The sequence below is a fragment of the Spea bombifrons genome, chromosome 4 (assembly GCF_027358695.1).
Source record: "Spea bombifrons isolate aSpeBom1 chromosome 4, aSpeBom1.2.pri, whole genome shotgun sequence".
Lineage (NCBI taxonomy): Eukaryota > Metazoa > Chordata > Amphibia > Anura > Pelobatidae > Spea > Spea bombifrons.
In genome coordinates this window covers 23,787,830-23,811,540 of record NC_071090.1, presented here as the reverse complement: position 1 = coordinate 23,811,540, position 23,711 = coordinate 23,787,830, and the positions used below count along the sequence as shown (strand labels likewise).

The 23,711-nt window shown below is 36.4% G+C and overlaps 1 protein-coding gene across 1 annotated transcript in view; it reads left to right on the top strand.

Moving 5' to 3' along the window:
- Positions 1–23,711, top strand: part of TENM2 (teneurin transmembrane protein 2) — a 418,814-nt gene that overhangs the window by 163,509 nt on the left and 231,594 nt on the right. The window contains exon 4 of the mRNA XM_053463637.1: positions 807–1,041. Coding sequence (XP_053319612.1) covers positions 807–1,041 — 235 coding nt within the window. The remainder of the gene's footprint in view (positions 1–806; positions 1,042–23,711) is intronic.

Below are 23,711 nucleotides of genomic sequence, written 5' to 3'. Positions count from 1 at the left end.
TGCATTCTACCTAAAAGAAAAAATAATGCACTTACCTGACACAGCTGCAACAGCTGCCCTCCATATTCCGACGATTCTTGCCACTGATTGGCTGCTTGAAGTGACCAATCATTGCAGGAAAGTGCTCCCACTGAAATCAATTGCAAGACACTCCACACATGCGGACGAGGTCTAAAAATCCCTCCACCTGCAGCATTCCCCGAGCCCCAATGTATATTACATGGCAAACGATGTGATCAACTGAGCACATCTCATGCAGGGCATTAAGCTGGGACTTGGGGAAAAAGGTAAGTTCATATGGGGGATTCTGCATGAATTCGCAAAATGGACAGCACAAACATTTAAAGGAACCATGCATCTGTCATTGACATTAAAGTTCCAAAAGCCCAACAAAAGGTTTCAACTTAGACGAAAGGCTCTATTTTCTCCTGTGCTAATTTGGGGATATCACTTCTTCTTATTAAGAAATATTAAGAATTAATTCAATTGTGAATTAAACGATAGAATGGTCATTGGTATATCGTCATTTTACTACATGCAATTTCTTATCTACATGGGTAAGTAATGGAGAACAGAACTTTTTGAAAGTATATTCATTGCATAGCTAATAGTGTCTATCCAAGTCTGCTGTAATATTTTTTAGAAGCAATAAAATAAGACCTCATCCATTCTCCATTCCAGAATTAATTTATTGTATTAATTTTTTTTAATAATATTATAGTGAAAGATGTTATTTATATTTTGCCTTCATGTCCTCACTCTGATATAATTTCTAAAAAGTTTTTTTTTCCTTATGTTTTTTCTAGGTCCAACAAATCATCACAGCCAGTCAACGCTTCGGCCTCCTCTTCCTCCCCCTCATAACCACACTTTGTCTCACCACCACTCTTCAGCCAACTCTCTCAACAAGAACTCATTAACTAACAGGCGGAATCAGATTCATGCACCAGCTCCTGCGTCTAACGACCTGGCTACCACTCCTGAATCTGTGCAGCTTCAGGACAGCTGGGTCTTAAACAGCAATGTACCACTGGAGACCAGGTACAGTGCGTCCTCCACATTCAGACACAAATCCAGGTTTCTCCTTATTTTTTTTTATAAAGGACCTTGTGTTTATTCTCTATACTTAGTTGTTACTGCATCTTGTACAGATGTGTTTGAATCACATAGATCAACTTTGGCTAACATTATTGTTTAGCAGATTTCAAGCAATATTCAGATTGTAACTTTTTTATATTTAGTTCTATTTACTCACTTTTTCCTATTCATCTGGTTATTTATTGAGCATTTTTGTTTATTTTAGGTTTTTATAATGCAATCTAAATAGCCTATATGTTTCCAAGGCACTGTTGGTAAATTAGAAGCTTTTTGCATTGTGGATCTCTGTTGGGGTCCGTTGAAATCAACAAAGAATTGTTGAACTGCAGTTCTAAGTGTTAATAGAACATGCAGCTCTGCAGAGTCACCCATAAGACATTTCACATTTGAAGAACCTCTATGATTAAAATAAACATAAAATAATGATTGCATTAACAAAGACTAATAGATCTTAATTCTGAGACCAAAAAAAATATTTTTTCCTACTAATTTTAAGAAAGTTTAAAGAAGAACTTCTCAATGGCATCTTGTTCATAGCATTTATTTGGAATACAAAAAACAGTTTAATGAGCTTAAACATAGTTTTGGGGCTGTTGAGACATACTTTAATCAATGCAATCCTAAACTATCATATATTATCTACCCAAACAAAGAGAAACAAGTTGCAACTTTGCAGTTAAAACCTATAATATTGTTTTTTTTTTTTTTACACAAAATCTGACCATTGTTATCATAATGCAAATATGGCATCTGAATAACAGTGTATAAATGAACAGGGGTTGCTTTTGAGTAAATTTCAGGGCCATTTCAAACTATTATACGCACATGAACACGGAATCTATACTATCTATCCAGCCAACATTGCATGTGCCTTCAATTGCATATTTGTTCTTCCAAAGTTTTTGTCTTCATCAGGTGTTTATATACATAGAATACGATTTCTAACAAAGGACTGTTTCAATTACTACATATAGCTGAAATGATATAGTCAATACATATCGTCAATATGACTTGAATTGTATCCAAAAAAAGCAGATACACGGTGAGGTATAAAAGAAAAATCTAACAAAACACCAAATGGAGACAGTATACCTGGAAAAGCTTAGGATTTCAATCGCAGGGGCAAATTATTAGGGTCACCCAGTCTGGAGCTCTGGATTCTACACCATTGTAATCAAACATAAGACTCCCAACTTGTGCTTGAATGCAGGTGACTTAATTCAATGTATGATTAGGTAATGACAAGTCAAAGTTTCCATGCGGACCAGTATCAGAGCTATTTGTATCACAAAACGGGCTATTAGAGGGTTGCTATTTCAGAATCTCAGGGTCACCTCATTTAGAAAGTTCCAAGGTGTGGTTACCCCGTGTTGCAGCATTTTGATTCATTTAATACTTTGAATATTTTTAACCCCTTAAGGACAATGGGCGGTCCCTAAACCCATTGCAAACAATGCATGTTGAGCCCGTACATGTACAGGCCTTGTCATTAAGGGGTTAATATACTTTCCAAACCCTAGTATTGCTACATAACATGTATCCGCGCAATAGGTATGTTGCCTCGAGTTCCGCCAACAAATGAAATATTTTTATATTGTTCTTCAGTTCTTGAAACATAGAAAATCAGTCATCTAGGCAGTTTCACAGATCAATTTGCCACAGTGAGGAAGCTGTTTGGCATCTGTTCTCAAATGTTATATTGGGTACAAAACAGTCCACCTTTAAATTGCCTTGAAACTTAGCTGAATCCAGGCCCAAGTTCACATTTTAATCTGCATAAGAAAGCTGAAGCCATACGTGACATTTTGAAACGATCATAGCATCAAAATAAACGTTCACATTACAATGTATTTCATGCAGAGAAAAAATAGAACAGTGTTTCGAGGCGTATAAATCAATATGATCCAATATTTTATGTGAGTATTTAGTTTCTAAGTAACAGAAATCGCTTACTTCTTCCAAGCGAATACGAAGGATACCGTACGTCACATTTTGATATTTAGAGAGGTGTGTTTATGCTATTTCTTAAAATGTTTAAATAAATAAAAAAGAATATAAAAATATAATGACACTTAATTGGTGGTATATCTCTATATATATCTATGTATCTATTTTGTAATAAAAAAATACCTAATGTTATATCCAGTGGATTTTACTGAAAGTATTCTAGTTTTTAAAAACCTCACAATATAGAGTTATGTAAAGCCAAACATAACCATTATATAACTTAATTACTTAATGCAACATTAGAATTAAATGCGCCTACCAGACCAGACCTGAGTTTATCTAATGTTCTGCATTTTTCTTTTAAAGCTTTGGCCATACATGCAATAGTTATTATAGTTATATTATAAAGTCAGCTGGACCCAGATTCCAATGCATTTAAAAAAAAAAACTAATGTCAAAACCGCTTGGATATCACAGGAAAACTGTAATGTTTGGCTTATATTAGTTGTATCCATTTCAGTCCTTGAGGAACTTAAACATGACAGAGGTTTAACCATTAATATTAATTCTGTACATTAATTGTATATTAATTATTTAAATAATTAATATATAGCATCATCTGGAAACCTTACTTTCTGTGTACCCCCTCAAGGCACATCATATTAGTGAATAGCCTTGTATGTTGTATATTTATAAGTATCCTTATAAATATGTTTGTCTTCGAAAGGGAGAACATATGAACAACACTGTTTTATATATATATATATATATATATATATAATTCGCTAAAAAAAGAAGAAAGCAGGTACACTGAAAAGTTCTGAAACCTGCCCAGAATATATACTGTTTTATAAACATATAATGATTGAAGGATTAAGAGAGATTTAATGTTCAATTTTAATTTAATGTAAGGTTTAAAGACCCCAAAACGTAACATGTCGAGAATGTGGTCAAAAACAATAGGTAGAAATCACTTTTAACAATGTTATTCTTACGATTTGTATGGAAGCATCAATGTAATCTAACAAAATTACTTTATTGAAATGAATGTTTCAAAAATATGTTTACTCACCATTCCGTCGATACACCTACTAAAAGCATTGGTCATTTATTAGAATGACACCTAGCAGCATTCATATTGATTGTTCTCCTAATGAGCAGAAGAATGAAAATCACTGGAAGCTTCATCTGTAAAAGGATGTATGTTTTAAGCCTATAAAAGAGGGGACATTATTCACCTCCACTATACTTTCCTGTTTTGGATAGATATCCATTCTAGTCATCTGATGTAAATGTATATATATATATATATATATATATATATATATATATATATATATATATACACACCAATCAGCCATAACATTATGACCACCGACAGGTGAAGTGAATAACACTGATAATCTTGTTATCATGGTACCTGTAAGTGGGTGGCATATATTAGGCAGCAAGTGAACATTTCATCCTCAAAGTTGATGTGTTAGATGGAGGAAAAATGGGCAGGCCTAAGGATCTTAGCGACTTTGACAAGGACCAAATTGTGATGGCTAGACGACCCAGTCTTAGAATCTCTGCAGCTCTTGTGGGGTGTTCCAGGTCAAGTGGTCCAAGGAAGTAACATTGGTGAACCGGCAACACGGTTGGTTTTAGGCGGCCGAGACTCATTGATGTACATGAGGCAAAGGTCAGCCTGTATGGTCAAATACAACAGACAAGCTACTGTAGCTCAAATTGCTGAAAAAATATTGCTGAAAAAAAGTGAATGCTGGTTCTGTTAGACACACAGTGCATCACAGTTTGCCTACAGTGGGCACATAAGCATAAGCACTGGACCACAGATAATGGAAGAAGCTGGCCTGGCCTGATGAATCACGTTTTCTATCACGTCGGGTGGATGGCCGTGTACGTGTGCGTCGCTTACTTGGAGAACACATGGCACTAGGATGCATTCATGGAGGCCCACCTTGCAACTTACAGGACCTGCTGGTAACGTCTTGGTGTCAGATATGACCGCAACCCTACAGAGGTCTAGTGGAGCCCATGCCTCAAAGGGCCAGGGCTGTTTTGTCGGCGAAAGGGGGCCCTACACAATATCAGGCAGGTGGTCATAATGTTATGGCTGATATTTATTACTTCAAAATGTACAAATGCCCTGTCTCTATCCACCACTACAGAAATGAATCTTGATAAATGTTTAGAGCAGTAAGAAATCCTTCCTTGTACACACACACTTTGATTAACACGGTATATTTTTTTTCTCAAGAGCTCCTATGAGGTTTACATACAAGGTTATATATCGATATACATTACATAGGATAAATATTGTTAATAAATTATGTATTCTATTCTTTTCTGAAGAAATATACTAGACTCAGCATTTTGGGAATTCTTCAAAAAGGATTCTTTTGGTTATGACTGACAGTAGTATCATTGTAATTTATATTTCATCCAACACAGAGACTCACTTTAATCCCTTCTGTACACACTAACAGCTTGATGCCTCTGGGCAAATAGTTATGCTTAAAAAAAAACTGTGATTTTTTAATTTTATGCTTGCCAAGAAAAGTTTGAATTCACAGCATTTTATTAGGTTGCGTTGAGTATTTTTACACCAACTTTAGAATGACTTTCAGGAAAAAAAGGCACATTTAAGAAAACAAAGCTGAATATATTATTTTATAGACAGCACCTCATCTGTTTTCAGATAACAGTGTTTTTTTATTATTATAAACATTTTGAAATCTTTTCATTTAACCATAATCTGCAGCAGAATCAAGAAACATTTTTAAATTGTATGCTAATGCGCAAAGCATATTACTTTGTTTCTCTAATAATATAAAAGGTAGTTAAGATTGTCAAATTAATTATGATTGCGTGATGAGTTAGAGATGTTCAGATAGTGTGTGCTTTTTGTAAGCGTACTTTACCACATACATTATTGGCAATACCAAGGGGATAGGGACGTAGTGCAGCCCCCTGTAGCCTCTGAGGTGCAGGAGAAGCCTCAAGGGCTCTTGCTTCACAAGTGGGTTCTTCGATATTTTGTTTTTAATAGTTCCATGTTTTGAGACATAGCTGGGGAACGTGCCAGTGCAGCCCCTCTACTAGAGTGCTCCCTTCTTCTTTTTTCATAGAAGAGGCAGGGGTAGAGCTGGCAGCACATAAAGATGAAGATATCTTAAATAGACTTTAAAGGGATGAGGAGTGGGCAGAACATGGGCAGAGAGACGATGTGGACAAATGTCACCCCTCCCCCCTTCCAGAGATAAACAAATTGACTTTTAGGCCTGGCAATCAGGTCTGATTTCTGAAGCCCCCAGGTAAGATCTGCATAGTTCCCAGGTATACATTTATATACAAAGCAGGCTACATTCGTGGAAGTGGGAAACCTATGTTAAAGCAGTATAATCATGTACTAAAGCACTGGAGTATAAGAGAGGCTTGTCAAATCATGAAATAATATAATTCGGATTTTTTTTTTATAGTTTTTATATAGCATGATTTTTAATTTATTTTTTGTATCTCTACTAATCATTCCTCGTCACTTGCAAAGCTAGGCTACCCAGGGTGTCCCTTTTTAGGGTGAATGGTTTCATGAAGGAGTGGCCTGGAGTGTGGGTCCCTGCCCCAGACAACCTTTAGTGGTTGGGAGCCGGAAGTAAGTAACAGCATAGACTCATCTCAATAGATTTTAGGTACACATGGTTAACCCATCATGGATAGTCAAAATACATGCAATATGGTTGGTTTGAACTCCTGCTATGCTTAAAGGTTAAAATACTTTTTCTTTATGTATACAGTCCAGTTGAAAAAAGGCATGGTTTTCTTTGCATCTTCTATAACCATTCATCAATAACGTGGGCAAGTCCAGCAGTATTCATCCTAAGAGCCCCTATCATCAGCAGGAACATTTGTTTGGCTGCTGTGGTTTTTAAGACCACTTTCCACCACAATCACATTTTCTTCGCACATGATTGTCAAGTGAGCATTTGGGCAGGAAACGGGTCAACTTTATCAAAACTAAACACAACTAAAAACAACTAAAATGATGAAACATAAACATATAGATTGACAGCAGATAAGACCACCTAGTCTGCCCTGACTTCATGTGTTAGCTCATGAATATGTTAACCCTTGCATTGACTGGATGTAGTTATTGCTAGGAAGCACAATATGAATTATGGCCAATTTGTCAGTTCCATGTTCCAAACGTCTGTTTTTCAGAACGGCTCATGGAAGTCACACATGCATAAATGGAACATTCTATATATATACCATTATCTCATTGAGAAATGGACCACAAGTAAAAGAAATTCACCTTGACTCCATAATATACCCTTACATTTTCAAGTTTCATGCAGAAATCATAGCACAAGATATTTAGCAGTGAATAAGCACTTGTAAAACAGCAGCGTGGAATAGTCACTCGAGAAGTGTAGATTCATATCCACTCGAACAGGCTGATTTCACTGCTAACAGAAGTGGAAATATCTCGTCATTCTCCATTTCCATTTTTCCTGGTCTGCAATGGAACGTGAAGTGTTTGCTAGAACAAATTATAGTGCATAAATCATAAAATCACAATGTACCACATAGCTAAAGGGACACTAAGAAATCTGCCTCACAATTTAAATTCCTGTCAGCATGTGTCTGTGCGCCTGCTTTCGTCGGTGTGTAGAAGTACATATATATATACATATGTATGTATATATTTACATGTATAGAAACACACATACAGACTCATGTATATTAACTAATTGTGACTATAAAGTACAGTCGGTTGCTAGTCCTTACATTATTCTAAAGGCAAACTGTTACCTTTTGCTGATTGAAATGTAAAGAGTTAAAAACACATGTTGAAAATTATTTTTACATTAATCTTAAAAAAAATGTCAGCTTGAAACGTGATCGATATTCCACAGGCAAGCCTAGCTGAGCCCAAATAGTAAATATTATCAATACTTCACTACATAATGCTGAGACTTAACGAGATCTCCATCTTGGATTTGTAATGGCTCCAAATAACACTGTCATTTTATTGGCTCACGTAATTCAGGCACTTCAAGAACAATGGGGTATTGTACTACAGGAAAATAGAATGTAGGTAATCCAATGTGGTGATTCATGTTAGTTCTTTTGAACACCGAAAGCTAGTATTTGAAAAAAGAAACAGCTTTTGTAACAAGAAAGTGTACAACAGAAGCAATTTGAAACATGTTTTAAGAGTGCATAATGGAGAAAGAATAGCCGATTTAAAGCTTCAATCTTATGGGGCTCAATTAAAATACATTTTAAAAAGTATTTTATAAACACTTAACAGCAGGGCTGGACCGGGGAGGGTGAGGAGGCACTGGCACTTTAAGGCCAGCGGACTCCTGACTTAATTGGAGCCCACGGCTGGATATGTACGGCTGCACACTACGTTTTTATTCTCTTTTAGCATGTCGCCGGGCATATCCAGCCATTGGCCACACACCACAGCTAAAGGTCTTTGGCACTGTTAGCCAACAACCCACCATTTGCCTTGTGTGCCGGATAGCCAATCCAGGACTGCTTATAGACTACCAGGAATAGGCTACCGGAGTAAGTTAATCAAGAAAGCTGTGAATGCACATAAAACTAACCTACAAAATGAAGTAAAAAGTGATTAATAAAGGGCAGGCTAGATAGACTGATTCTGTAATGTTCTACTGTTATTATCAGTGTATATATTTTAAGAATTTCGACATAAACAGCATTATTTTTCTTCTAATAACAAACTTTTACTGATGTTGCACACTACATTACATGACTATGTACTGTGGTCAGGTGTAAAAAATGAAAATGGAAAAATAATTTATCATGAAGAACATCTTTTACAGTTTGAACACATCTCACGTTATTGTTTCCTGTGGCACATAATACGGTCTTTAATTGTTGGACTTTGAGGTCATTTTTCCATTTTAAAGAAAGCAGCACTGACTTAATTTCCATTTCCACACAAACAAATGAAACCTTCAGGGTGTCCTTTTGATTTGGTATTATTTTCTAGGTTATTTTACTCTACGGGCACAGATTTTTTTTCCATCTTGCTATATTTCTCACAATGCCTTGTATTTTAATCCTGCTATTTTTCTAGTCTTCGTTTGCTGCTGGCATCTTATTAATCACAACAATCATATTACTCAACAGATAAAATAGTGATAGAGAATATTGAATGTCTATGTTAAATTGTTAGCTCTTATACTCATAGTTAGGACCACCAGCAGAAATCTTTGTGGCCAGTACAAACATAAAGTCTAAGCCCTCTGCCCTCTCTCCCCATGCCTCTCAAGCATTACTGCCCCATGCTCACAATGCTTGCCATCAGACCCTAAAATATGGAAAGGGACCACAAGGTCCCAAAGTACAGAAAGGGGCCACCAGTGCCCAAACATAGAAACAAGCATTATTGGGATCTAAACTCAGAGACTGGAGTTTATTGATAAGTCTTCTACGTGGGACATGTGAAAAGCCTTACTGAAATCTAGATAATTAATGTCTACTGCACCACTTTAATGTATTATTTTAGTGACCCAATCAAAAAAATCAATAAGATTAGTTTGAGGTGAACTCATGTTGTTTCTTGTCTTGAAATAATGTGATTTTACATGCTAATTGTACTTTTAAGGGTAGGCTAATTGGAGTTCTCTCTCTTCTGGGGGGTGGCTCTGTAAATGGGCATGGCTAGTTGTATGTAAGGGTGGGGATGGACCCAGATAGCCTTTAGTGGGAGGTAAAGGGGCAAGGAGTCGACGGGATGTGGCTGGGATGTGGCTGGGATGTGCTTCCCGGCTTGGAAAAAGAACAAACTGACAAAGAGACCTGGTGAAGCAGAGTTTCACCCAAAGACCCTGGGTCGTACCAAGAGAGCTCCCAGGTATGCTTGTATGTGTACACCCTTCCTAAATTACTTAATATATGTTATATATTACCCAGAGCCACCCCCTCCCATGCCACTATCCTTACTGCTGGCAATTGTCACAGGTTTTAGCAGGTTTATCTAAATTACTTTGTTAAAACTATAGCTTGTAATTTTTGTTTGTCAATGTTTGTAATTGCTTTGGAGATATTTGGTTCAGTTTAGGGAAATATTTTAACATATAGAAGCTAAGATCTACGGCAAAGTTATATTAATTAATTTTCTGTTTAGTTTATTTTGTGTACTGAACCGCAAAATATTTGGGAAAAGTTTATTTATTTTTACTTGTGCTACAACATGCACAAAAATCAAGATCTTTTAGCAAATAAATTGTCTAAATAAACCACAGGAGAAGATTCCATTTTATGTTTGTTTATATGTTGACAATATAAGTAAAAAAATGCTGAATAGGATAAAATGCTAATTTTGTCTGTGCTAAAAAGTTACTTTCTTGAAATATGTGTATCATTGAATTAAGGAATAGTACATTTTGACCTAAATGTATCAAAGGTGGGATTTTTTTGCAGATTCTATTTGCTTATTTTTGCAGCCACATTGTCAAAAGGTATGTTGACACAAGCAAAATATTATCAATAGAAAGCAAACAGGGATTCTTTTATAATGTGTTATGGCAACAAAATATTGTATTGAAATGCATTTGAAAGGTCCATAATTAATATAAACAGTGTATTATTATTATCATCATCATTGTGTATGATTATTTAATATTATTATAAATAATATATTTATTGTTTTATATAAAGCGCATTCATATTCCGTGGTGCTGTACAATAGGTATGCAGGTCATAACAAGTACAGCAAGATATCTATAATACTATTCAAAACAAAAGAACCCTCTGGCTACAGAATGCCCCGTATTTGCCAATAGATAATTCTTTAATCAATTCAGGTTTCATCCATATTTTGTCAGGTGATACAAAATTCAGGTTTACACCCGTGACCCAAGGTCAGAAAAGATAAACATTTACTTTGTTGGTTTTCAAGAGAAAAAAACATTTTCTGATGGTTCTTACTGCCCTGGCACTTAACCCCTTAATGTCCAATGACAGCCCAGGCACGTCAGGCACAATGGATCAGGTAACGATAACTTTCTTTGCTTAAATGGTGTTGCTGTAATGCCTCGATGTCAATAACTTTCTTCACTTAAACTGTGTTTCTGTAATGCCTCAATGTCTGACCCCTCCCCATGGGTGTCAACATCCACCATACACTGTATGGTGGCGGACGCCCATTTTAAAAGTTTAGGAGACGATCAACAATCACCTTCTAAACTTCAATGGTATCACTAAAATGCCTCGATAATGAAGCATTTAGCAACACCGAACACCCACCCCAGGATGTGCTGTGACCGCTCCAGAGAGGGGTCACAACTGCCACTGCAAGTGATTTTGCCACTCCCAAGATGGCGGGTACGTCCTTTAAAAAAATAAAGGAGTTGGTCCAGACCATCTTGAGAACTCTTGGCTCCACTTGCAGGTTGAATACAGGTATTGCATTCAACCATGCAAGTCATTGGAGCCCAGCTTTCTAATCACAATGTTATTAGTAAAATATTTTCAAAATAATAAAATAAAAAAAAATATGGGTTGTTTTTTTTTTTTAAAACGTGGTAACATTTAAAAATAATTATGCATCAGAGGAACCATCCAGTTCCAGTGAAATGTAAAAAAGGTCCAAAAAGAATAAAATAAATTAAGTTAAAAAAAATAAAGTTTATTGTTATGAGCAAGTGCTAAAATTAGCACTGCATCTTCCCAAAAATCTTGACATGGAAAGAGTTAAAATAAAAGCATTACAAATATCCAAGGGGTGTCTAATTTTAAAAATTAAGAATGGTTTGATGGGGTAAATTGGATTGGCCGGGTTCAAAGATAGGGCATGTACAGACTGACCAAAATGGGGAGGGGGGAGCACACTTCCCAAATGTGGCCTTTTAGCCCCCAAACACCAGACAAGCCCATGTATGGGTGGTATTCCTGTACTAGGGTGATTTTGCTGAACACATATTGGGGTGTTGTTTGGTAGTGACAATTTGGGTGGAAAAAAAAAATAATAAATTACTACCACAAACTTTGGCAAAGGCTAATGGTAGAATATCATGCATGGAAAGGGTTAAAATACTAGCATCTGAAATACCTTGGGGTGTCTAGTTTTTATAAATACATGGTTTGATGGGTTAAAACGGAATTATCCGGCTTCAAAGATGGCCGTATTAGGACAGGGGGACAGTAGGACCAGGTGTAAAAGTTCTAAGTTAACAAATGTGCACTTCCTAAATGTGGCGTTTTACCTCCCAAACAACCTGACAAACCCATGCATGGGGGTATCACTGTACTTAGGAGAAGTTGCTGAACACATATTGGGGTCTTGTTTGAAAGTGACGTATACCTGGAGCTGTAAATCCCTTCCTGCAGTGCAACTTTTGTGATAAAAAAACCCCACAAAATAAATTACTACCACAAAGTTTGACAAAGGGGGATTGTAGAATTAGTGCATGGAAAGGGTTAAAATACCAGCATTTGAAATACCTTGAGGTGTCTAGTTTTGATGGGGTAAATTGCATTGGCCGGCTTTAAAGATACCCGAAATAGCACATGGGGCAGAATTACCAAATTTGGGGAAAAAATGGTTTTGAAATAGCAAAACGCTACTTGTACTTATTGCCCAATAACATAAAAACATTGGGTATTTCTAAACTCAGGATAAATAGCAGAATCTATTTAGCAGGATTTTTCATTAGCTTTTTTGGATGAGTAAAATATTTTTATAATAAGTGAGAAGAAGTGCTTTTCTATCATATTTTATTATTTTTTTTTATAGGAAATTAGATAAGATGATCAAAAATCTGAAGAAAGCCCTTCTTGTCCTGAAAAAAAAAATATGTATAACTTGTGTGGGTACACTAAATGGTTGAGGAGAAAATTACATCTAAACACGAGCACCACAAAAGTGTTAAAACAGCCTTGGTCCCAAAGGGTACAAAAAGTAAAAAAAACAGCCTGGTCCTTAAGGGGTTAAAGGTTAGTGGCGGCTAAAGGGCATACATATGGCTGCCCAACTGCATTCTCTTATGCTCCGGCAGCACATGGCCATGTGTAAACAGCCACACACACTGAAGAACAGGATCTGCCGCATAAAACAGTGGTTAAGGTATATTTGTAGCGCCATTGTCTCACCAGGCATTTGCTGGTTTGGCTAGAGGGTCAGTCCAAGCCTGGTTCTCTCCTTAGCATGGTACATAAATAAATTATGTTAAATTTGCAAATATCCTTAACCACAGATACTCACAGACGTGACATACTCAACTGATGCTAAAACATCAGACACAGCTATAAGAGAAGTAACTGGGTTGTAGGATAACACTGTGTCAATGCATGTCTCAGCTGACAATGCCAATCTCAAAATACATTTTTTGGGTGAATTCTTACTTCACCCTAGTCTGTAGATCCTTTAATGTGATCAGTGATTCAAGTTTACTAATAGTGACTGAATATGTAAAAAATTCAACCTTTTCAACATAATGATTCAGTATGAAATGCAACCTTTTATTAAGTGACCTAATGAAAGGACACTGTTTTCACATTTCCTCCTTGTTAGCCAAGTAGCTTCTGTGCTACTTCTAAGTATGCCTGGGATCTCTTAAGCTTAATTTTATTACTTTATGGGAACGGCACATTAGAAGGCTTCAATGAATTTCAAGCTATTTACCAGTGCAATTAGTGGTTATCTAACAAACATAATTATGATTAAAACATAGCATCTCATTGCTATGTGATTTAGTTTGCTGCTATATGTTTCAATTAAAAAACCCTGAAGTAGTGGTGCGGCACTGATGTGGTTAAATGGATCTGCTTTTCGTAACGCTGGATCTCTAAGGTGTCAGTCTTAAAGCATTGTCTTGAGACAACATTCGATTACATTCAATGGAACCGGCCTCTTTTACTGTGTGACATATCTCCATTATGGATTTTATTTTATTTCACATTTAGTGCTAATTTATGTTAACACAATCTTCCCAAAAATTAATTACCTGCCAATGGGATGGATATTAGTTTGAAATTAATTTTGCTTTCTGGGTTAATTAGAATTGCATGAAAGTCAGCATGCCGTTGACTTGCCTTAATAGGAAGATGAATTATACCCTCTTCACAGACCCAAAAATATTGCTTCCCTCCCTTAGATTGCTCTAACAGAGAGTGAATAAGCCAAAGTTTGTATCTGATTCAATGCAAAAGGAATACTGCCATCTACCTGAATACTTTAATATACTGTATGATGCTCATATTATATACTTCTTAGTATTGCATATCAGCATGAAATAAACAGTTTAGGGCCCAACAGCTTGCATTGCATTGACTATTTTTATTTTTTTGGTTCTCTTCCGTAATGTCCACATTACTTGTAGCTTGCAAGGCAAGCACTTTATGAAAAGTGTTTTCCCATGTGATAAATAAGTGTCAAGCTTCATCAGTTTCAATCAGAAGCTCATGCTATATTCTTGCTCAGTTTCAGTTTAGAATTTCACTAGGTTTATTGAAAGATCTGGACTGTTGTGATCCTTAGAATACAAGAAACTGTTTGTTTTCTCATAAACACAAAGCATACATTACATTTTGGATTTCCTGAAAGTGATCAAGCCTAGTTCTGGTTCCTATCTTGGCTGGTACCCACAACCAAATGCATTGACATCTTAGCAAGAGTAAGAATAGTTGGATGAGCTCATGGCTTTGTCCAAGCATCTGACCCAACTTGGTACTTGAAAACTTGCATATCATGTTAGGGATCAACTTAGGTTTAGTAAATGTTACCCAGAGATAGAGCAAGATGATAAAATATGCTCAAAGAGGGTGAAGTATCAACTGCTTGAGGGGAAAAAAGACTTAGCGTGAATTAAAGCCTTATTTCAGTGGAATAGAATTCTATATAGGCAGACATTATTTAGAAGTGGACCTACAGGCAGACATTATTTAGTAATGTTGGCAAAGTCTTTGTCCAGGAATATCCAACTGGAGCCCGCAGTCTACAAGAGTATTTCTTTACTTCACAACCTAAGAACACTATAGAGATTATTACACAAGATCGGGCACCTGTACCTAATGTGTTTTTCTTGGGGAGACTTAAACAGCTGTTACAATGTTTAATTACATTACATGTGATAGATGCATCACTATTCCTGTTCCGGACGACATAAAATTCTTAACTACACAGACCAACTACAGGACCAAAGCTATATCTGTACCTTCTCCCTTATGGGTGCCACATTGAGAAAATTAATAAATTAATTAATAAAACAAAAAACTACATCTGCTGTATAATCTGTAATACGGGCAAACAGGTAAATCTGTAACATATTATTTCTACAACACAGCAGAAGAAATAATGGCTTCACTATTTATACTAAGTAAGGCAATAAATTCATACAAGCAGCTTAAAAAAAGCTTTTTAGCCTTCTAAGTGACTACTATTGATTGCAACTGAATAGCCTATTTCCATAATCATAGACAACCATACACCCAGTAGACCAAACTAGCCATATAGCCATACTAAAAGGTTAAATGTTTTTGAGTCGTTTTATGATCACGGGATGTAATGATAATGTTTTGTAAATATTCGGATACTTTAACATAACTCCTGGGTATAAGGAAATATTTGAACTTTTTGGATTTCAGATGTTATGCTATTTAAACTCCCCAGAAAAAAATCACTACTGCCTTTGATCCTAATGTAAATACTGTATCCTTGTAAAAAGCTGAAAAAAATGAAGAACCCTGTACTTCCAAGATCATTTTGTCCGGCCTCAACTTCTGTATAAGTCCTTAAAGATCTTTAGGTTTAGAAAAGTTTAAAGGTATGGCTAAATCTGAATAAATATTACAGACCAACAAAACTCCCCACATCCCAGTCTATTGGTCATTAGCAGGAATTTGTATTATTTATGAATTTGCTAATTGCTTCAGATCTCTTAGCTATTGCTAATCTATAATATGCATTCTGGACTGCTAGCCATGCCTAACACGGCAGTAATAATGCATGATGTTAAAAAAAAAAATGTAATTAGGAACTTTTGTTAATGATTTTATGAAAAACTGCAAAATAACAATCTTATTTCATTTCAAAAATGTCACCTTTAATTAAACATATTAATGTGCTCCCTCTTCCACTACATTCTGGAAGTCCTTATTGCTTTAGATATTTTTTTTCGGCAGTGATATTTAGTACAGATTGAATTTTAAAGCAGCCTGTGGTAAAATACAATCTCTGTCACAATGAGACCTTTGCGTTTGCCAGGTACAAATGACTTTTTAGTTGTGTCTTCCCACGTTATTGACAGAAGGAAATGTATAGGCTCGTTGCTAAACACTAAAGCCAGTGCTATTTTCTTTCCTTGGCATTACCATATCTTAAATTAATGTGCTACTTTCCAATCCAGAAGGCTACTACAGAGTTGTTTTTGTGATTTCCTTTGCCAGCTGGCCAGTTCTATCTATTTATCAGGGAAACTTGTAATAATTAACTTGACAAATGCCTAATTTGTCTACTTTCTCCTAACAGAATGTCCCTGAACTCAGTGGGACAAGACAATGAAAAATACCCCTCCCTATTCGCTCTCTGCAATGTTTAAAAACCAAGATAACATGCACTGCATTGATTTTTTTCATATTTTTATTAAAATGTTTCAAATTGTTTTTCCTTGTCTGCTGAGTTCTGGAAAGTTTAAGACTGCACCCAAGTGTCAGTGCTCTCAAACATTTGAGGCTTCCTACTTTCGTGTCAATATTAGAGAAGGGTCCAGAGCAGTTCCTGGTGACCCTATGGAGTGCAGAGTGATCCACATTGGCACAGATCTACATGTCTACATATGCTGACATACAAGAAGTGCCAGGATATGACATCATCAGGCCTAAAGTGGTCATAGGGCAGGCTAGGAAATGATTGCCTGCCCCCAAACAGTGCTTTCCACCAACTTTTATCATGCAGTCTTTACAGCAACTGTATGGTACTAGACATTGCAATGTAGCACAAGAATTGTCCTGTACAATTCATAGAAAAAAGATCTCTTGTGGCAAGGGGACCAGTTCTCTGTGCTCCCATAGCAGGAAAACTACTTGGAGCCCTGCAATGCTTGCTATTGGTTACACACTCCCTAATTGCCTTTAGTGGAATCTTCTGATCTGAAAGTTCCATCCCTTTGATGATGTAACTATAAAATAATCCCGTTTCTTTGGAACTGTCAGAATTAATTAGCCACAGATGGATCCACATATAGTTTTGCGCAGAGCAGTGGCTTTTTTACCTTGGGCACTACCCTAGGCCTGATGCAGGACAGTGCCTCAACTGCCCCTTCCATGACTGCCATCTTCACTAAGGAGCACTTGGATAGGATGTCATATTCCTGCACTTGTAACTGGCCTATTGAACATTCCCGCTGGGGACCGCTTGCCTTTATGGGCCTAATCCAACTAGGCAACAGCTGGCACAAAAATCCTGAACGAGTAATAGCTTGGATATCACCCTTTTAATCTCTAAAACTAGATTTCAATGTTATTCAACTCCATTTTCTAGCTTGGGAATAGGTTATTGTAAGCAAACACTAATTATCTTAAATAAAAACAAATCTATTTTACAGGGGTGTGATGCATAGTTTCTATACTAATTAGTATCAGATGTTCATAATATTATTTGTTATTGGTATAGGAACATAATAATATGACATCATTTAACTTATTTATTATCCTATTATAACTGAGGCTAATAATTAATTATAAGATAAAACAGATACTGCATTATGAGGACAAAATAGATCAAGGGATTACTGGAGGATAAAACAGTATTATTGGTGACAGGGCTTTCCTACTATAGACATCTGGTTGAGACATACTAGGGACCACACGTACCTCTTGCATTTTCTCCCTAAAGTTGGGGGCTAGCAAGAGAGCTTGCAGGAGAGTTATAGTTACGTTTCACAGACTTCACTTTACATTATGAAGGGCCAACCCCAAAGAGCTTCTACTCCAAGAATAGCATTGATGGCCCTGTGTAATGCATATTTCAATCAATGAGATTTGCAGAAGGTCACCAATGTATGAATTACACAGGGCCAATTCAGTCTTTTTAGCAGAAGAAATCTCCCAGGAATGGCCTTTTATATTGCTTAGTGAATTGAGTTTAAATTACAAGCCTCCTGCCAACGTCCTCTTAAGTGAATAAATGCCAAAGAGTGAAAGGTTATGACATCATAACCTGGCATTCCGAATTTCCGCTATATGTGCAGATTGACAAGGAGAATAAAAAAAGGGATCTGAATTCACATAGACCCGGATTTCCCTGCACCTCTTCTAGATGCTAATCAAGAGAGTCACTGGTAGGACTGAAATTGGAGTGAAGTTTATTATTATTATTATTATTATTATTATTATTAACTTATGCAGTGTTTCTTACAATACATATATTCAGGATATATGACAAAACTATAATTGATGGACTAAGAGAAACCAATGCAGTAGGTCGAGAGGGCCATGCTCGCGAGCTTACAATCTAGAGGGAGAAACAAACGGTATGGGAAAAGAAGAGATGTACTGTCGGGGTTGTATTAGTGCTAGGTAGGTACTAGCTACAGAGATGGCATGCTTTTCTGAAGAAGTGGGCTGTGAGATTTTTCTAGAACATTGGGAAGCTGAAAGCAAGTTCCAGAGGTATGCGGCACCATGACTCTTGTGTGCATGCAAATGAAGAGGGCATAAGTGAGGTGGAAAGAATGTAAGGATCAAGTATGGAAGTATTTAGTTGTAAAGGCAGAATTATATGGAGGAGCACTATTATGGAGGGCTTTATATGTTAGAACAAAGATTTGACATTTAATTCTTAAGGTAATAGGGAGCCAGTGGAGGGCTTCACAGAGTAAAGAAGAGTGGTGTATGAGGAACATAAGCTGAGCTGCAGCATTTTAGATAGATAGCAGAGAAAAGAGTCAAGAGGAATGCAAATCAGTGTTGTAGAAAAAGCTAGAACTGATTAGGGAATGACCAGTGATTTTTTGGCTTCCTGGGTAAGAAACGGGCAGTTTAAGAAATGTTTTTTTCGATGCAAGCTGCATGATCTAGTGAGGGAAGAAGGAGAGGATTGAGTCACAGTTGATCCTAAGGCATGGTCTGCTAAGTGGGAGAGATGGTCACCAACAGATAGTGGAAGAGGTGAGGCTATCTTACCAGATAAGCTGATAGAGTAGGAACAGGTTAGACAGGTATGACGAGATCCAGGAGAGAGCTGTATCTTTGTATAGAAGAAAGTGAGTGAAGAAGAAAGACATGATCAGTCCAGAAGTATTAGAGCGACCTTTTGCTTTGGCAAGTAAAAGTATCTAAAGAAGGAATTTTTGGAATGGGTGTCTAAAAAAGAAATGTTGTTTCCACAAACTACATAACAATCCTGCTGTTATTTATCAGCTGTGAAAAAATAGAAACTGTATAATTAAAGTCAGGTTTGGATGAGTATTGAGGGTGGAAGAAAGGAACACGCAGTTATCATGACTGCAGAGTGGGCCAGCAGAGACAGATACATTAGTGATCTGCAAAAACGTTACTGCTTGTTTTATTTTAATATTTCAATGAGAATGATTTCTGACAGATGTAGATAATTTACAAAATAAAGACCAACTATGATTTTTTTTTTAAAACAAACAAAAAAAATCAATACAGACTACTTTTTCCACCATACATGTGAACTTACTTTATTTTCCTAATAATGTTCCTGTCTATTATTTAATGTTGTGACCTTGCAAGCTAGCGTAGGCATGTTTCTCTATAGAGACTATGAAAAGCCACTTGATCGTGCTTCTACATCAGGAATCCAGTGTAGAATATTTTTGAGAAATAATACATTATTCCTTTGACTAATGTTTTTCATCCTGTGAATAAGACCAAGCAGTAAGACGCTTGTAGTTAGCTCCCTATGAGGGCGCTGTGCAGAGGCCACTCTGCTCGTCTAACACTCATGTTAACAGCATATGCTATCATACATACACACTCTAAACAACATATGCTGACACACACATTCATGTTAACACACTCTCCAACACCATGCACAATATACGCTTACACATGCTTTCTCTAAGACCATACACTTACAGACACATACACGCTCTCACTCTCACATTATCCATGAAGCTAACATTGTTCTGCCTCTTCTATCCTCCACTTCCCCTTCCTTGCTGTAGTCCTACTACTACCTGGTCACGTAACATTCTCTAGCGCACCCCTGCAATAATGTAATCGGGAGGAATACTCATTTGGATCCTGAGAAAAGGTGTAACCATAGGGTTAATTTTTTAAATTCCATATTTTTATCTGTTAACATAATTATCTTTTTTTTTTAGTGTACTAAATTGTAAATTCCTTTGCAAAATTATTTGCCACCCTGTTCATACAAAGTCCTAAAATGAAGAATACTATTGGTGCTGCGTGGGGCTGAGATTACACTTTTGAGTCTTTTCATTCATTTCTTTTGACCTTTTCGTGTTTCCAATTTTGTTAACTCAATGTGTAGGTCATCTAAATTCAAACTGTATGCTCATTTACAGTGCTGCTGATAAATAGCGTATAGTCTTAGATTTTGTGGCCATGCCTTTTTCTAATAAAATGACACACTTCAATACAGGTAATTATGCAGTGGGTTGAGTTCTTCAATTACTGATAATAGTTCGTATGCAATGAGGTTGCAGAGTGCTATGACTAAACTAATACTCATCTACAAAGTTTGCTACCCAGTAAATATCTATTTAACAAAGTAATAGACGATTTTAATATTCCGTCTTATGTATTGTAAACTATAGCTACTGTAGTTGGGTTTTGGCATTAATATCCATAAAGGTTGGTTATCATCATTACTGCAAACTGTTTCAAAAATTACATATGCTTCATGCGTTAGGAACTCCTCAGTCCTCAGGGATGACAACTTCTGCCATGTGTTCAAACTGCGGCTACCAAAACATCACATTAAAATAGATTATCTCCGATTCCATATTATATTATGATTTATAATATATAGACTAGGATTTCTATTATAATAATCATAACCAAAGACACGCTTTATATCCACGTTATGCAATTTCTTTGCTAAAATTCTGTATGGGATTTTCACAACATTTATACTCAAATCCTTTGTGTCTCAATGACATCATTCATATAGAGACAGTATTCCCATGAGTTGCATAGATGTGACATCCAATCTCTACAGGTGTCAATCAATTACACAACGAAGCATTAAGTGAAGAATACCAGAACCCAGCATTGACTATTTTTTAAGAAGAAATGCCGTGGTTGAGATGCTGTTTTTTTTCAAATGTAGCCACACATAAAATTAAATATAACTGAGCAGGTAATGAAACTATACATATTTTATTCCAGTACAAAAATGCCCTGATTTATGTTTCTAAACCTTGCTTTCAACAACCTTGATCTACTAAACTCCATTGCTTAGTATTCGGGGGACCACTAGTACCTTCTTGTATGTATAGTATAGAGGTAGGGGTGTGCTGGCAACCAGAGTGGGGGCATTTCCTGCCACATGGTCCAGTAATAAAGTAGCCCAAAGCCCATCTGGAAGATGTGTATCATCCAGTCTCTTCCAAAGCAGAAGTCAGATGCACCATGATCCCCTTGCCAGCTCCGGATTGTACCTAGGACAGTGTTCTGAAGCTTTTAGTTCAAGGGTTACACAATGGATATTGTATTTATAGAGACACACCAGCATAAGTTGCTTGATTTTTAACCAGTGATAAAATTATTTTAAGTAATCCACTTTATACAGACTTGGACTAGAGGTTTGGAAATTCTGATAACTATATGCCAAATGATGCCTCACTAGAAAATATGCATCCCCTGCATCTTTCACCTGCCATCAGCTGCATGAAAATCAGAGACTGAGGCTGGCAGACTGGAGCATAGACTACCCTTCACTACCACTATAAGTCATGGTCCACTAGAGCATAGACTACCCTTCACTACCACTATTAGTCATGGTCCACTAGAGCATAGACTACCCTTCACTACCACTATAAGTCATGGTCCACTAGAGCATAGACTACCCTTCACTACCACTATTAGTCATGGTCCACTAGAGCATAGACTACCCTTCACTACCACTATTAGTCATGGTCCACTAGAGCATAGACTACCCTTCACTACCACTATTAGTCATGGTCCACCAGGCATGGACAAACTAACCACTGAGGAATTGCAAGCACATATATGCTGGCCCAAAATGCAATGCTCTCAAACATGCATACATTGTTCACACTGCAAGACCTAGTGTGGTTTCTAACAAAATTCATGGTTCATCTCAGAAAGGGTGTGTGAGATAGATCAAACCAGAGACTGTCTGCAAGCTACCTCACACATTTATAGACTCCCAGATTTAACATAACTTTACTATTGTGATATTAATATTATTTGTTTAGCAAACATTTTTGGTTTTTCCCCAAATGTTTTATTGAACATGACAAAGTATTACATTACATATTGTTGTACACAATCTGATATATACCCTCTGATGCAATACTCAAAAATGATAAACATAAGATACCATGTCTAGATTTAGTTCCAGCATGTGATAACCAACAGTACAACTATCCCACAAACACCTCCTCAACATGTTTTTGTTCCCTGCTTTAAAACATTAAATCAACGTCCAGTAACATTCGTTTTCAACATTGGATTCATTTGTGATCTTGTTAAGTCCTATTCCATATTTAGACACAACTAATGTAAAGATACAGATAAAGATTAAGATACATTGTTGTTATTTTTTAGGCAGAAATAAAAAAATTATGACAAAAATGAGAATTAGTATTAACCTCTTCTATGCCAAAAAGTAAATAGAGTTAAGGTTGCAATCACAACCTTTTTAACGGACTAGAATATGGACACGTTGTTAAAAGGCTGTCAAGAGATCAGGTTTGGAAGGTGAATGTTTTCCGCAATACTGTTATGTTCCAACCTAAGAGAGACAGAAAAATCAGGCATTAAACCAAATATTATCAGACTCCATGGACTCAGAACTGGCAAACTTACTCAGTAATCAATTTTAAAGTTGCCATCTAACCTTCTTTATCAATTTTGAGGAAGTCTTTAATGTATTTTTATTCCTCTCCATTCAAAAGACCCCATTTTGGCCTTCATTCATAAACCTATTTTTCTTTGTAGCTGCGACTTCTGATGGATATAAGGTGTCAAGGATAGAGAAGTATGGAAAAGAGTTATTATTTCTTATGTGCAGTAAGCAGGGAATATGTATTTATTCAATTGTTCCTTGTGCTGACAGGAACATTTGTCTACTTGTAGATTTGAATAGTTTGAGATTATTAAAGTTGAGGGTCTTGATCTTTTGATAACAAATCTATGCTTTTTAAAGCTTTTTTTTGTTCAGTAAGAAGTACACTGGAATGAACAATCTTATCTTCATAACCCCTTACCTCCTGTAACTAATTTCAAACATTATTATCTGTCAGATTGCAGCGGTATAAAAGTCATGCTTATACAATATCGCTACAATAGAAAAGATATTCTCAGAGAAAATGATAACATTAATAACATTTTGAAATGTTGCTTTTCAATGGCTGTTGGATTTAAAGTACACATATACACATTATATACAGTATATGTAGGTATATACATAGACATCCTAGAGAAGGGCAGACTTTACAGTGAGG